The sequence below is a fragment of the Labeo rohita genome, chromosome 7 (assembly GCF_022985175.1).
Source record: "Labeo rohita strain BAU-BD-2019 chromosome 7, IGBB_LRoh.1.0, whole genome shotgun sequence".
NCBI classification, from domain to species: Eukaryota; Metazoa; Chordata; class Actinopteri; order Cypriniformes; family Cyprinidae; genus Labeo; species Labeo rohita.
In genome coordinates, this window is record NC_066875.1 from 19,346,460 (window position 1) to 19,362,705 (window position 16,246).

General features: G+C 41.7%; 1 protein-coding gene across 2 annotated transcripts; it reads right to left on the reverse strand.

Annotated features, from left to right (window-relative positions):
- Positions 1–605: 605 nt before the first annotated feature.
- Positions 606–15,356, reverse strand: lingo1b (leucine rich repeat and Ig domain containing 1b). Of its 2 annotated transcripts, none has more exons than XM_051115381.1 (2): positions 14,743–15,356; positions 606–3,405 (listed from the first exon to the last, which is right to left on the reverse strand). In XM_051115381.1, exons 1-2 carry the CDS (start codon positions 14,752–14,754, stop codon positions 1,552–1,554), a joined length of 1,866 nt encoding a protein of 621 aa, XP_050971338.1. In that variant the 5' UTR covers positions 14,755–15,356; the 3' UTR covers positions 606–1,551. The 2 variants fall into 2 exon arrangements, with proteins under 2 accessions (XP_050971338.1, XP_050971336.1); XM_051115379.1 differs by having other exon boundaries at positions 606–3,408; positions 14,743–15,353.
- Between the last annotated feature and the right edge of the window lie 890 nt (positions 15,357–16,246).

Below are 16,246 nucleotides of genomic sequence, written 5' to 3' on the forward strand. Positions count from 1 at the left end.
GAGTTGGATAGAGCTCAAAACTATTAACCAGAGCAAACAAACAGTCTATTGTTGTAGACTAGTCCAAGTAGATCATGCACTTAAGTGTATCCATTCTCAAAAAATAACAATGAAACGCTCCCATTTTCATAACATTTGACATTTTTCAAACATAATGGCAGATTGTAAATCGCGCAGAGTGCATAGTACTTAAAAATACTATATCACCCCCACACTGTAGAGATTAAATTTGTGACAAAAATGTGACATAAGAACTTTTGATCATTTCTGGTCCAAACTAAAGCACTTTGAGTAAATTCAGTTAAGAAGAGTCAGGCATAGGGACTCGGCACAACCTATAATCTTAGGTTGATTTAACACTTCAAATCCATTCTCGCTTACGTTATGATGTTTTCCAGTCACTAACACTGAAATGACTATTTACAGATAAAAGATGTTTTTCAGAAAATGTTGAATAGTAATATGGCGTGTGAGGGAGAGCAAAGGTTTTAGCAGTACATTAGTGCAGCGTCTCTATCTTCCTGTGTACCTCACTAGCTCTCAAGGTTTAATTCACAGAGCAGAGCAAAAGAAATGAGCAAAGACATTGAAGTATAAAAGCTTGTCATTTTAATATGTTTTACAGCCATCCATTGTCCCAAAATCAGCACTGTAGTGTTTCAAGGGTTGTAGAACACATTTACCTACCGAGCAACACCTGCCTCGTGAGAGTGGTAGAAAATGCATTATAGCATGGCAAATTGACGACATTTTGATGACTAAATCAATAAAATTGTAAACTTTTCACCGGTAGTTGGATAAAAACCGAGGAGATCTGTCAAATGGAATAGTAGTTTAGTGTGAGTACAACCACAGGTCCAATAGTTTTGTCACATGTTCCGTCAAAGCAATGGCTTTAAATTCAAAGCTACATCTGGCTTTATGATACTATGTAAGGTGTCAAAATTGAAATTGCACCATCAAACCATATTTAATGATTAATACTTGACCTTTGAGATATTAATGATTGTCAAGCCTAATCAATAAACCATTTTAAACAAATTGACCTCTTATAAAGAGTTGGTAATGGACATTTACAGTGATTTAATTAGACCTATACACTTTGCATGTATCTAGATATAGCACATGCACTCCAGTAGGCTCAACAACCCATAACCTCTGATTGGCTGCATTCAACCACTGTATTGCCCAATGTACATCGAAATAGTTATGTACAGAAAAAGAGACGAGAGGACGGGTATACGTTCATACCGCTCCTCCCGATTCTGGCTTTCGCACGAATTTCAACAGGACTATGTTTTCAACACTTACCCGAACAAGTACACAGATTTTTGAAACCCTCGAATGACCTGTCTGCCTTCCCTTTGAGGACACAATCCCTGTGTGATTGATCTGTACAGTCTGTAAAAAAATGTAAAAGGCTTTTTTCGGAACATTGTTCTTTTCACAATTCCGCAAGGGGTGCAAAGATTACCCTTATTCCTCCCTCAAGATGAGTCTGTTGTCAAGAACACCTATTCACGTAATGCACACACAATGGTGATTAGTCTTTTATATCATCTTCATACTGATCTTGTGAGATCCCTCGGTCGGGCTGCTGTCTCCGTCTACTTTCCGTGGCACATACTCAATCTCGATGTTTGGCTTGGCGTTGCCTTTCCCTCGGCTCCAGAGGAACAAGAGCACCAGACAGAACAGCACCACTCCCAGGAAAGAGATAAACCCCATGGTGGTAGCGATAATGAGAGTCTTCATATCAAATGGAAAGGGATCCGTAGCACCAGTTCCATTGGCACCGCTATCATTGGGCTGGTTCGAGATGAAAGCGAAGGTCTTATTGGGCTGATGGGGCCAATTTGGAGAGTAGCTATGAACATGTAGATGAGCCAAACGGGTGTCGTTGCCTCCTGCGTTCACGGCAATGCAGGTGTATGTGCCGTTGTCTTGTATTTGGGCGTATCTAACCTCTAGGGTGCCGTCCGAAGACACAGACAGCCGGCCGATGCTTTTAGTGGTGATAAATTGCTTTTTTGGAGACTGCCACATAATCATGGGAGCGGGGTCTCCATCTGCTTGGCAAGGAAATTGGACAGTGGTCCCCTCATCCACAAATCTATGAATGGCTTTGTGATCCCGGATCTTGGATTTCTGACAGGTGAAATAATTCGGTGGGAGAACATCCGGGAAGTCTTTGAATTCTTTACCCTGCAAAAACTCTGGCGATTCACAAGATGGCTGCTGGCGGTTGAAGTTAAGCCTCCACCGGCGGCGAAAGACCCAGAGGAGACGACAGTCGCATGCCAGAGGGTTGTCATGAAGAGCCAGTGTCTCCAGGTTGCCGACCGAGTGGAAGGCAGACTCCTCTAAAGTGCTTAGACTATTGCTGGATACATTGAGAACCCGAAGGTAGTTGAGTCCTCTGAAGGAATAAGGCTCGATGCTGACTAGCCGGCCCCCGACCAAGTGAAATGCCTGGAGCCTCAGCAAATTGTGCATTTTGTTGCCCTCCACAACCTCAATCGGATTGAAGGACAGGTTGAAAAAGCGAAGGTACACCAGGTGCTGGATGGCCTCGTAAGGGACGGCAGTGAGATTGCAGTTTGTGATGCTCAAGGTTGTGATGTTAAGCCCATGGAGGGACTTTGTGGTCAAGGTTTCTAAAAGAGGCCAGTTCGCTATCTCTAGGACTTTGAGTCGATAGAGCCGCCTGAAGGAAAAGTCTCGAATGATGTTGATGTTGAGATGCCGCAGCCTGAGGGTCAGCAGGTTGTGGAGATGACTGAAGGCCTCTGTTGGCACAGAGGTCAGGTTGCACCTTTCCATAGTGAGCTGCTCCAGGCTGCTGAGGCCGTGAAAAGCTCTGTGGGAGATAAACACCAGGTCGTTGTCCCCCACCTCCAGTTCTTTTAGGTTGTAGAGATCTTGAAACATGTAGTCCAACAAAATGACAATTTTGTTCTCACTAATATCTAATCGAGTGAGGTTACTGAGGCCAGTGAAAACACCCAGCTGAATCAGCTTCAGCTTGTTGTTGCGTAGTCCCAGTATTCGCAAGCCAAGGAGGTTGCTGAAGGCCCCTGGTTCAATGACGGAAATGATGTTCTCGTTAAGCTGCAGCTCCTCCAGGTGTTGGTAGTTGAGAAATTCCTCCGGGTTGATGGCTTTCAAGCGGTTCTTGCTGAGATCTAACAGCCGCGTGTCAGTGGGAATTCCCTCGGGGAGGGCGATCAGCTTTCTCCGATGGCACACGACTGAGCGCTCTTGGGCACTGCACTCGCAGCGAGAGGGGCAGCCGGTGGCAGAGCCGGACAACACTGTACCCAGCATCAGGATGAGAATGGGCTGCCAGCACGCCACCAGGTAGCTGTGCCCACTTGCCTCTCTGGCCACCATTTTGATGGTAACCTGCTGAGAAAAAAGACAGAGAGATTGGGTTTCATTCCAAGACAGAAAAAAAGGCAAAAGAACTGAGAGACAATCATACTGCTCCTGTTCTTAAAATAGCAAGAGATGGTCTTGGAGAAAATGCTGACGCTTGAAAAATGTAACAGACTACTGCACTGGAACATGCTGCGTAAAGGCAACTCGGAGCTTTGATTAATGATATAACAGAGACATTAAAAAGTAAAAGACTGTATGAGAAAAAGAAAACAACCATAAACAACACTGACCATGAAGAAGTATAGCCAAGTTATATGTACAGCCTAGAGGGGAGATATAGGTATGGCCTATACTCTGAAGGATCTTTTTGAAATATAAAAACATATCTTGGATGTTTAACTTGTAACACAGAAAATATATGAAGAGTTCAGATGCAAAAGCCTCTAAATCCATCTGATGTATTTTAAAATGAGCATTTCTTTCTGGCTACTTTGTATAGGTTTCTATGCAAGTACTGGTACTTCTGATTGGCCTGAGGCTGGAATTTAGTGAGCCTGAAGTAAAAGTATTTGATAGATGTATAATATGTGTCAGGAGCATTCACTCAGTATCATTATCTCATTTTTGACCAAGATGGCTTTTAGGTTTTGCATCTGAACTCTTCATATATTTTTTAGTGATGGCTTGAACCAACTTAGTAATGATTTAAGCATATCAAAACAAAATATGGTGTAAAGAGAATGGCAAAAGAATGGCATAATTCTAACTAGTATAGTTATAGTTCTAGCCTTAACAACATGGTATACAGCATACTATCGCAAAAACTGAGATCAAGGGACATGTAAATCACAAACAGCTCTGTAATGATTTGCACTAACTAAAAAAAGGCTTTAAACCAAATGTTAATTGTGATACTGGACAACAAAACCAGTCATAATGGTCATTTTTTAAAAATTGAGATTTATACATTTGAAAGCTGAATAAGCTTTTCATTGATGTATAGTTTGTTTAGGATAGGACAATATTTGGCCAAGATAAAGGAGAAGTCCACCTCCAGGACAAATATTTACAGATAACTTACTCACCCTCTTGTCATCTAAGATGTTCATGTCTTTCTTTCTTCAGTTGATAAGAAATTGTTTCTTTATGAAAACATTCCTGAATTTCTGAAGTTTGAACTTCCAAAATGCCGTTTAAATGCAGCTTCAAATGCCTCTAAATGATCCCAGCTGAGGAAATAGGGTCTTATCTAGCGAAACGATTAGACAATTTATTTACTCTGAAACCTAAATGCTTGTCTTGTCTCGTCTCTGTGATGCGCATGCGTAGTCTGTGTAATCTGGGTCAATACAGTTAGGGTACGTCGAAAAACTCCCGTCTCGTTTTCTTCTTCAACGTTAAAAACGTCCTACATCGCTGTTTTGAAGTCCACTATGTGGAGAAAAATTCACGAATGTTTTCCTCAAGAAACATAATTTCTTATTGACTGAAGAAAGAAAGACATGAACATCTTGGAAGGCAAGGGCGTGAGTAAATTATCTGTAAATTTTTGTTCTGGAACTGAACTTCTCCTTTAAAGTTGTCCAAATGAAGTCCTTAGCAATGCATATTACTAATTAAAAATGAAGTTTTAATATATTTACGGTAGGAAATTTACAAAATATCTTCATGGAACATAATCTTTACTTAATATCCTAATGATTTTAGGTATAAAATAAAAATCAGTAATTTTGACCCATACAATGTATTTTTGGCAATTGCTACAAATATATCCGTGCTACTTAAGACTGATTTTGTGGTCCAGGGTCATGTATTTTATATTACAAAAATGACTATTACTATTATTGCAACTGAAATGTGGCCAGTGGAAAACAATACAGCTTTTAATGGGTTAAACATTTTAGGGTTTTAATGGGTCAACTTTGACAATTTTACTTTGCAAAAGCCCTCAGCCTTCAAACTTTACTTCCCAAATTGATCGAGCTAGCTCAATTTCAAGCTCATAGCCACATTCAGCTGTGTGATTTAGAATGATGGAGATCTTAGTTTAGGGCTTGTGAAGAGACTCGTGAAAAATTGACATGAAGGAACTCAAGACACACACAGAACTTGCCAAAATGACACACGAATTGCATTCCATGAGGCACGAGGTTGCTAATTGGACTAGTCAAATACAAATCATGCTAAGTAGACAGGCCAGCTTTAATAATTGATTAGGTAAACTTTAAGTAGCTCCCATTTGTAAAGCAAGTGAAAGTGACCCAGAATCAAATACTTCTCGCATCAGTGAATTCAAATACATTTATGGAAACTCAGTGGATGCATTATGATTTCATGAAGGTTTAAGAGTAAGTTCATATAAATAAAATAGAAACTTGTATGTGTAGCAAGATCTTTTATTTTTGACTACATTTTATTTAAAATACAATTCCCCCAAACTTACAACCTACAAGATGCAGAAAGAGTGTTCTCTTAGAGAAAAGGGCAGAACTCAAGAACTGTGAAGCAGCTTAGCCCAGAATATTTTGATGGAAAGAAACTGCAAGGAGGGAGTGAAAGAAAAGTCCTACATGCAGCCATCTGTTTAATGCGTATATTTGCCGATTCCATCTCCGAGTGTCTTCAGGTGTGTCAGAAATGGGTAACAAAAGAAAATATTCTTTTGAGTTCTGGTGTGAAATTAGGTGAGTAGATTCAGCGATAACAATTTCATATTAGTGCTCCTCAGCCGGATCAAAAGGGCCGTTATTGTCAAGGGTGCTTATCCCTCGTTCATCTATCGAGTGTGATCTGCATACAGTCGGGGAGCAGAGCGATCAGGATACTGTGAGAGAATTACTACATCGATTAAACGACTCGTGTGGCATGAGGAGGTGTGAGGGTGAAGGTCATGACGTAAACAGAGCTGCCAAGAACGGGATGTTTTAATCACGCTGAATCTATCACGATCTTCCCCGGCTGAGCAGGCATCAAGCCTCCGGAGGCACAACAGGGTTGTTTAAACTCTTATTACGTGTGACATCTCCTGCGATGCAAATTCCTGTTCAATATGCACGTCTCCCGAATATCTGCCAAACAACCACCTTTAACCTTTGACTATAATTGGGAGGATTTGTCTGAGGAGAGAACAGGTCAAAGGTGTCGCCTCATTAAAATTATTGACAAATTTGCTTGGTAGTTTTAAGCAAGCACACAAAAGCAGATGGAAATCACTTTAAAATTACAGTAGGTCTGCATGGTGTGATCACAGTTTCCCTAATTAAACATGACCATTGCTTCCAATATGAAAATTTTGTATTTCACTGTTTACTGTAGTGGTGTCACAGTACTCCCATGGGAAGAAAATAGCTCGGCTCATGGGCAGAAATATGTACCTGTTTTACCACTGATAAAACGCGAACTGTAAACATCTACGCTGTTATTTCTTGGCCTGCAACTTCCGAATGCATGCCAATAGGCAGACTGTAAATGATGATATTTTAAATGAAAAAGAAAAGCCGAAAAGCCGAAAAGCCAAATTATCATTTAGCACAAACATTTTGGGTGATTTTTATTCTTCTTCTAGATCTAAATGATGGATTGCACACGCACGCACACACACACTCTTCCATCTTTGTTCCTAATCACTGTAACCTTTGTTTTAGCCCAAATGCTAAGGTATGCAAATGCTTTAAAACTAATTTGGCCTCGGTGGTCAACCGATGGCAATTGAAAAGCCACTACACAAAGTGTTGGATTTATTATCCAATTAAAAGATTAAATCATCGCTCAGGAAGCCCCCATTCTGTAAACATACAAATCAAAGTCTGTCAGGCGACTATGAATAATGTATGAAGAAGGAAAAAACGGCTCCTCTCTGTTGCATTGCCAGAATATTGCATTGACGGAGTAATTCTCAGTATAGTCAACTCACTCACATGGTCAATAGCTCATCTTATTAGTCAACACCCCCGCATGAATTTCCACGTAGAGAATTATGTCTTTAAAGGCGTATCTACCTCAGGGCGCTTTAGTGCAACCAAGCGTTCCTGGCATGCAATATATTTAGACATTTTAGAAATGCGCTCCTTTAGCCTGATTGATTTGAAGAAAGTATACAGTAGTCAATGAGAGCTGCTCTGCATATGGGAAAAGGAAGGAGCGTACTTGTATTAGATTCTTAAAGTGGAGCTATTAAAATGCCACCTCTGTTGTCGGAAATGTATTGTTCCTCTAAGAAATGAATTAAATGCGGAGCTGTTTACATTAAAAGCATGATATGTTGAGTATGCATCAACGTTCCCATTTTAGAACGGCACTAAGCATTCTCTTTGTTTAATAATTACTACCCAACATTCAGTCACACGACAGGCTGCGTGCCGTCTAAAGCGAGTTGCTCTCCGAAGATCTTTGCGGTGGAAATTACATTTTCTCCTCTGTTCTTTTCCCTTAGTAACATGGGAAGGTCATAGCCATTCAACCCTGCCCACTAGCTCGAAGGGAGGAAATAAAGTGTCAACCACAAGTTTATTTTAACATAGTGCTCCTCTGAGAGAGGGACCCTCAAATGTAATGCCCTATTTTGCAGCATCCACTGTAACTCAAACTCGACATGGCATGGGTTCGCAGAGGAGAATTTCAGAAGCCTGTTGATCAGTCGGCTTCAATCAGGCAATGAAATATGAGCCAGTTAACTGACAAGTCCATATCCGGTTCATACTCAAAGGGTCTGCGGACTTTCTTTTCAATTATCTGTTGTCAGCAGGTGGGAGGAATTAGCGAGGCTTCTTTTTCGCAAGGTGTCTGCTGGCTGATGCCTCCTTCCTCTGCTAATGGAGGACTAGATCTCTTTTAGATTACTGCACCTTCCCAACACTCATGAAGTTAATAAGTGTTGCGCTTCAAAGATTTGTCCTCTTCTTCGCTATTTGTTACTTTCAGGGCTATCTGTCAAGCTAGAGGGCAAAATCAATTCTGCCTCCAACGTCGGAAAACCGGGCTATTTATCTGTTTAAGCTAGAGACCCTCACGGAGAAATGAGTGTTTAAGGTTGAAGCTCTTAACAAATATGAGGATTTACCTTTGTCAACAAAGAAACAATTGTTTTTCACGGCTGTTTTGTTTTTCGAGGCAAATTACACAGACGAAACCAAATGCGCCCGTCACGGCGGTATCGAGATTCATCGTCATCTGAAACCACAGAGGATGGCTATCAGTCGAATTGATTTTATATTTTCATGTTACACCGCTCATGTGTTTGAGTGCTCACTGGATGATATTCTGTCTCTCCCACTCATGTACAAATGTAATTCAACCCATAGGTCCATCTTCCTGCTCTCTCTCCCACTCCATCCCCTCTGTTTCATCCTGGCGATAACCTTGAGAAAAAATATCACGTCGGACCATCTACGCAGTCTCCTTATTTTCTCTCCCTGTTCACCACAGTACTCCTGACCTTGCCGGTGAGCCTCGGCTTGACCAAACAAGACAAATAAGCAAAGCATGGGAGCGACCCACTTGCGCATTCTTGTTTATTTGGGTTTTATAAACTCAAATAAGGGTTTCAACTGACAAAAGATGCATTAAATAGTAATTTCGACCATATTAAAACAATATTTCCAAATCATTACAGTGTATAACTAGAGGATATAATGTTTCTCCTTCCTACATTCGAGCACTGGGGTAACTGCGTTCTCTCTGTGCACACTAAACACACTCCTGTTGTGGCAAATGAGTGCTACAGTCAGGGATTTAACTTCCAGTTTAGATAAAACAATCATGAAACAACATGGTTTACATAGTAATTATGAACTCGTTTTGATCTCAAGAGAGTTACACTTTGAGGGAGAAAAACCATTTATTGTAAACAGCAGGGTTTTTGTGATTTCCATTAACGTTATTATATCAAAGAAAGAATAATTTGTTAATGGTGGGGCGATTCGTCATTGTGTTTTTTTCTTTTTGAATAAAAAAAGATTATTTATTGCACCATACTGAGTGAAAACAAACTAAATACTGTAACTCTGTCTTACTGCAATGAAAACATTTTCTAGGCTTTAGAAATTTTTACTTTGTTAAATTAAAATTCATGATTCATAAATCATGAAAAGAGTAGTTCACTGCCAGAACAAAAATGTACAGATAATGTACTCACCCCCTTGTGATCTAAGATGTCCATGTCTTTCTTTCTTCAGCCGTAAAGAAATTATGTTTTTTAAGGAAAACATTTCCAGATTCCTCTTCATACAATGGACTTTTATGGTGCCCCTGAGTTTGAACTTCCAAAATGCAGTTGAAACTGCAGTTTCAAAGGGCTCTAAATGATCCCAGCCAATGAAGAAGGGTCTTATCTAGCAAAACAATCGGTTATTTTCTAAAAAAAAAAAAAAAAAAAATTTACATATTCCGTCTGTTTGTTTGTTTGTTTTTTTTTGGTTCAATACACTTAGGGTATGTCAAAAAACTCCTATCTCATTTTGCTCTTCCAACTTCAAAATCATCCTACATCACTGTTTTACATTTTTTTTGTAAAGGGTGTCTGACCTTCTTTGCATGTTCACTTTGCGAACACTGGGTCGGTTCTTCTGCAGCGATTTAGGATGATTTTGAAGTTGGAGGAGAAAATGAGATAGAGTTTTTCGACATAACCTAACTGTCTTGAACCGGAAAAAACGGAGCTCACGCAGACCTAGACAAGGCAAGCATTTAAGGTTACAAATTATAAAAATTTTAATTTTTAGTTTTGCTAGATAAGACCCTTATTCCTCGGCTGGGATCGTTTAGAGCCCTTTGAAGCTGCATTGAAACTGCATTTTGGATGTTCAAACTCACGGGCAGCATAGAAGTCCACTATATGGAGATATTGCTGAAATGTTTTCCTCAAAAAACATAAGTTCTTTATGACTGAAAGAAAGGCATTAACCTCTTAGATGAAAACGGGGTGAGTACATTATCTGTAAATTTTTGTTCTCTTTTAAAAGATGTTCTCTTCTCTTTTAAAAGATAAAACTCTAATCAAATTTCTAATATAAATACAAACACAGAAAGAGGGAAAAAAAATGAGAGAAATAATGAAAATGTGCTTCATTTTGAGCATGGTCTGATGTTACCCACAAGTGCAAACTATTTGGAATGACAATTAGAAAATGTTTAATTTTACTTTGATTTTTATTACATTCTTTCAGAGAAGGATTAAATAATGATTCATTTGTGCCGGCAAATGATACCACTAAGCATAATGTTTTATAATAGGCACAACAGTCTAATAGAAAGCTACTGTGAGTTGAAAGTAAAGCGAATATAGAGTGCAGCAACTAATTGGCTATACTGGCCTGAGGGAGTTCATTTTGTTCCTTCTTCCAATCTATTTATTCATCATCCCGCTCCTTCTGCCTGTCGCTCTCTCTTTTTCTCCCTCTCTGGCATCCCTGATCACACTGCACACATTTCACAGTATGAAGCGAATCAGTGGTTAACAGCTATCTAAATATTCCCAATACATAAATAGTTATCTGCTAAATTGCTGGTAATTGGTTGTCTGCTCTCATGCAGTCTGGTTGTGAAATGGCATGGGTGACCCGTTCGCTCTGTGTCTGTAATGTTCAGTTCATTTATACCCTGATCATTTAAAACTTTTATGTAAAGAAATGTTTTATGGATACAGTTGTGACAGCTGTAGTCACATTCAAGGTATCATTGTGTGGTCTGCAGTATGGAATCGACCGGTGTTTTTACTCTTCATTTGTATTTGCTTTGAAATATATGTCAGTCACTTATGCTATAGGTACCACCGGAGTGAAAATGAGATCCTCTGTTTGCTAGGTCATTGAAAATAGCATTAAGGCCATCTGAGTTGTGGGTGGCAAATCAAGTTGCTACCATTCATCACAACATAAGCAGGTGTCTTTATCGGTATTTACAACAGCAGTTAATCAGTGAGGACCTGAGCCAAATCAATAATCAGCCCTGCTTGCCCCATACATTTGTCTTCTTCCTACCCCACACAAACAACTTTGTATACCAAATCAGCTTGGGTTTTAAGCCTACGGATGCAGCATTCAGAGCAGAGACGTATCTTCCAACTGTTTGCTTCAATTTGACTCCTCTCTTTTGATCTTGTTTTTTGATGACAGTAAGATTTAGATCAAAGCCCAAGGTTTGGAAAGCTACATTCCACTAAAGGAAAAACTAACACGAACCTTGATGTCGAAACATAGGGAACTCTAGACTTATCGAAGCGAAAATGTCAAGCACTGCGCTGAAATTTATACCATTCAAACAAAAGCTATGACTGAACCGTCAAAGTGAGGCTTTTGCATGAAGAGGAAGATTATATGGACACTATGAGAGTAGCATGCTGAAACAAGACTATAGCATGTCTGAATGCATATTTCCTCTTCCTCTTACGGCTTGCCACTTTTAAATCTGAAGAGAAAATGAAAACTGGCATCAAAACGATGGTTCAGACCCTTCTTTGTGGCGAGTGGTGGCCTGGAAGTTTCACGCTATCATAAATTGAGTAAACGACACGAACGTTTCAACTCCATGCATGGTTGAGATTGAAATTAGTTACGACCTGTCACCCGAATATCGGTCTTCTGACTAACTGCCGATGGAGCAATATGTGATGGTTGCAGTTTAAATGAGCATCCTTCAAGGGCTGGAAATGAAACAGATGCACTGTGTTTCCATCTCTTACTCTTGACAATAAAACACGTCTATCCCTCGTAAGCAACATCAAGCGTGTGCCCACCCATCAGCCTGTTGAGGCATTATAGGTTATTTCAGCCCATGGTCAGGCTAAATTTGCAAAGCTATGGCTGCTGTCAGGTTCCTTGTCATGGTGCGAAGTCTAATTGGGCCCGGTCCCATGTCAATCCTCCCCTCAGCTTTCCGGCAACGGTTAATAATAATTCCATAAAGTGTTTTTCATTCCTCATTAATGCTCTTGAGATTCACTTTAAAATCACAGCTACCAGCAGGCAAAGCTGGTAATTACTCCAACCACTCTTCCTCTTTTAAACACAGGGCTCTTTGTTTTGGGTTTAATTGAAACAAAAGAAGAGAGAAAATGTGGAGAGAATATAGGACGACCGTAATCCCAAAAGCAATCTAGCTCAAGCCGAGCTCCTTGGAGTTCTTTATCAATGGTTCTATTAGGAAGGAGCTTATCTCACGAAATTAGCCACGGGATAATCACTCTCGAGCTTCCTGAATTATGCTAGCATTGTTCCTCTGACCAGCACTCCATCCGAGGCTAATAATTTGATTACTCTGACCGATACAATCAATGATATCTTCATCTTGTCTTTCACGAGGTGCAAATTTAGCCATCAGCAGCCACCCAGATGATTGGTGGAGATACAAGGGCAAGTTCTCTTCGAAACGGCAGGAAGCACGTCTTCAAACGCGTAAACATTATTTCCAGTCACACTTACAAACGAGGTGGCAAGAAAGTAAGGCATAGGCCCTTTCTCGTATTTTTTACTTTTTACATAAAGCTGTTATGATTAAATTTTAATGGGAGAGTCTGCTGCAGTGAAGCGACTCTGTGACCTTCTGAATACATTTGTGGGAGGCTGGAGTGAGTGTGCGCTGTCTGATATGCCACTTGGTCGCCTCTCACCGCAGCCCCTCGCTGGCTTTCCCGCTATGTACAGCCCATTTCAATAGTCCCTCATTTTGTGTGACAGAAACGAGCCGCTGCGCTGATGGCGTCCGATTCTTGCATCCTCCACAATGAGGACAAACGCACGCCCGATCTGCCTATCTGTGCCACAGCGGCTGAAAGCAGGCCCTCTCTGACTGCTTAAAAAAGCGTATAGAAGAGAATGAACAGGGAAGCAGTCGCAATCGGAAAGGATCTGAATTTCAATGATTTTTGGGATTTGGCCCCTTTTTTCTGCTCAGGCTGCATCGTTCTCAAAAGCTGTGAAAACACGAGGTTTGACAGGCACAGGCTCTAATCTATGTGTGAACGCACAGCAGAAGAGCGTGAGGTGATGCAGTTCTCCTGTAGCACTGCCTTATCTTGTTTCATCTGCTGTTTGTTATCAGACTGCAGCATTATCATAATGGCTATTACCACCAGCTGAGAATCTGCTCAATGGGGAGACTGCCTTTTAACACAATGGCCAGCATACTGAAACATATCTCAATCCATAGGTTGTTTTATTTCCATCACTATTCAGTGCTAGATTTTCAGCCACGGCTCTTGTGTTTTGGCCTGGATTTCTCCGCTGGCAGCTACATCATCTTCAGAATGTGGCCAGGACACTGTTGCCATGCAGTTGTTTCATGTTCCTGTCTTCCTACCCAACACAAGCCTATATGCATATTGCAGATGCATTGTGTTTTGATGGATAACCCTGTGTTCAGGAGGAAAAAAAACAGCAGAAGGAGGTTTTGCAGAGCACATGGTGTCTTGGATTTGAATCTGAGAATTAGCTCACACCTCATGTGAATATCACTGGCCTGCGAATAATAAAAGAAATGAATCTCGGTTTTTATAGACGTGCACTGACAATGCACCTTTACGTAAGAGACTATGGATCTGACAGCTGTAAAGGATGTAGCATTGAGAACACTGAGATAGCATGAATCTTTGATGTATCCAGTAAGACTCCTCTTAATGTATTTTTGACAGCCTGCCAAGATTAAGAAATGAAGTGTAATGTTGTTATTCCTTTAAACGCCACATTAGCTGCGGAGGAAGTTGCTTCCAAGCAGTAAAACAGGGAGAGAGGAAAAAGAGAGCAAGAAAGAGAGAAAATGAGTGTGTGTGTGTGTGTGTGTGTGTGAAAGAGAGGGAGAGAGAGAGAGAGAGAGAGAGAGAGAGAGAGAGAGAGAGAGAAAAGAGGCTCTATAATGAGGACTGTGAATTAAAGACTCAAAACGCGTCAAAAGCAATACATTATTTCCTTTCATAATGCATCCTGCTAAATAAAAAGCTTTGAGCAATAAACCATGACAACAGCACCGAAAATACTCTTAGAAGTCTTGCATTTATTCAAACCTGCATCATAGACAACATGTATCATAACCTGGCTGTAGAGAAATACTCAGAAAAAGAACAGGAGGGGGGTGAAATTGAGTGAGATTTTTTCTTTTTTAGAAACAATGCAGGTAAAAATATGCATGGATGCTCACATAGCCAGATATTCATTTGTAGCAAATGACCCCCTCCCTGTGCAATGACAGTCCACGGTATTAGGTCCCGTGTCCGGTTCAGAAGCATTATTCAGCATCTTTCCCTCCTGAGCCCGTGCCCTATCCCTCTCGGACACATTTCCCCCCCTGAAAATCCCAGTCTCGTCTCCCCCCTTCAGACCTTAGCAGAGTTCTCGAAAGGCTTATCTGGCACTGAATGCAAACTGCTCTTACCAGAAACGTCATGCGGTGGAGTCTAAATTTGGCAATTCCATCCTGCCGGAGTGCAGCTTAGATCCGAATCGCTCCAGAGTGGCAGGGTGGCACACAGGAGGCCTTTGAAGAATTTCATGAGTGAGAGGAAAAACAAAAACGGCACACAATTCCTCAAAGCAAGCAAGGGGTCCAGAAAATTCTCAGAGAGTGGAGCACGAGCAGCTACAGTCCACAGAATGCATGAGAGTCTGTCCCAGATGCAGGCATGCATGTAAACAGGAGTGCACCCGCTCACATACATGCCATACCCAGCAGAGCGAGAGCGAGAGCGGGAGCGCGAGTGAGGGAAGAAAGATGGAGAGGGAGGAGTCGACGCTGTGCAAGGTGGAGGGAGGAGCTGTGGCGCATTGAGATGGAGAGATGGAGGAGACGGAGGGAGCGAGGGAGGGGGAGAGAAAGCCTAAGACTGGCAGGCAGAGAGGGATAAGAAGTGAGAAGGAGGGGGGAGGAAAAGAGAAGCGGCACAGCGCTCAAAAACAGGGACAATGTAACTAATGAAATTCAGTTCTGCTCTTCATCAGACCGGCTGCAGAGGGAAACAGGAGCAGGGACGGAGGGATGCCGGCATGGGGATTGGGTGGGGGGTTGTCCCAGAAAATCTCTGAGTATACCTTTTCCCAAACCCGTCTCTGCCTCTCCCTCATCCTGTCAGAACATGGCGATTAATGCCGGGCTTTTATGCAAAAGGCAGCGTTCGTCAAAAGCAACCGGGAGCTGCAATGTGACAAATGGATGACTCATGGAGGTAAACAGGCAGGGTGGATAAACAACAGCCAATGGAGAGCGAGTGAGCGAGAGCCGGAGACACAAAACGGAGAGAGAGAGATGAGAATTTGGCCGAATGGGCTGAGTCTGCTTAGCCAATCGCAATAGTGAACTGCAAGGTCAGTCTTTGGGGGATTCGCCCTGCGGGATATAATCAGGTGTAAATCCTTGTAAGTCCCCACACCATTATACTAAACAATAAGCGGGAGGCGGTGGCGCGGCAGGTAGAGAGACGAGCGAGATTACTGAGGGGGGGATAATCAAATGCAGATTTGATGGGGGGTGGAGGGGAAGGGTGATGTGGAGCACGAGGCACAGGGGTTGTTAAGCTGCACAAACACACTGAAGAGGTGCCTCGATATTCCTGTGAGCGAGAGGGCAGAGGAGGAAGACGGAGAGCGGTGGAAACCGACCCTACGTGTGTGTGAGGGATTTATTTCGGCACAGTACAACCAGATCAAGGCACGATGTGGGAGAGCGAGCGTGCGTGTGTGTGATCCGTTGTGGATCTGTCCTAGACGTTTTGTTAACGCTCTAATCTTCCCATGGAACACCAACGCAGAGCTGGCAATGGTGTGACTTATTAGATGAGCTGTTGTGTGGTATATAGCACCAGGCGAGCTTCTTGTGATAGAATTATCACTACATATTACAGAGCTGTGCGTTACATCAATGGCAGTTCCAAAGTGGCTTTTTG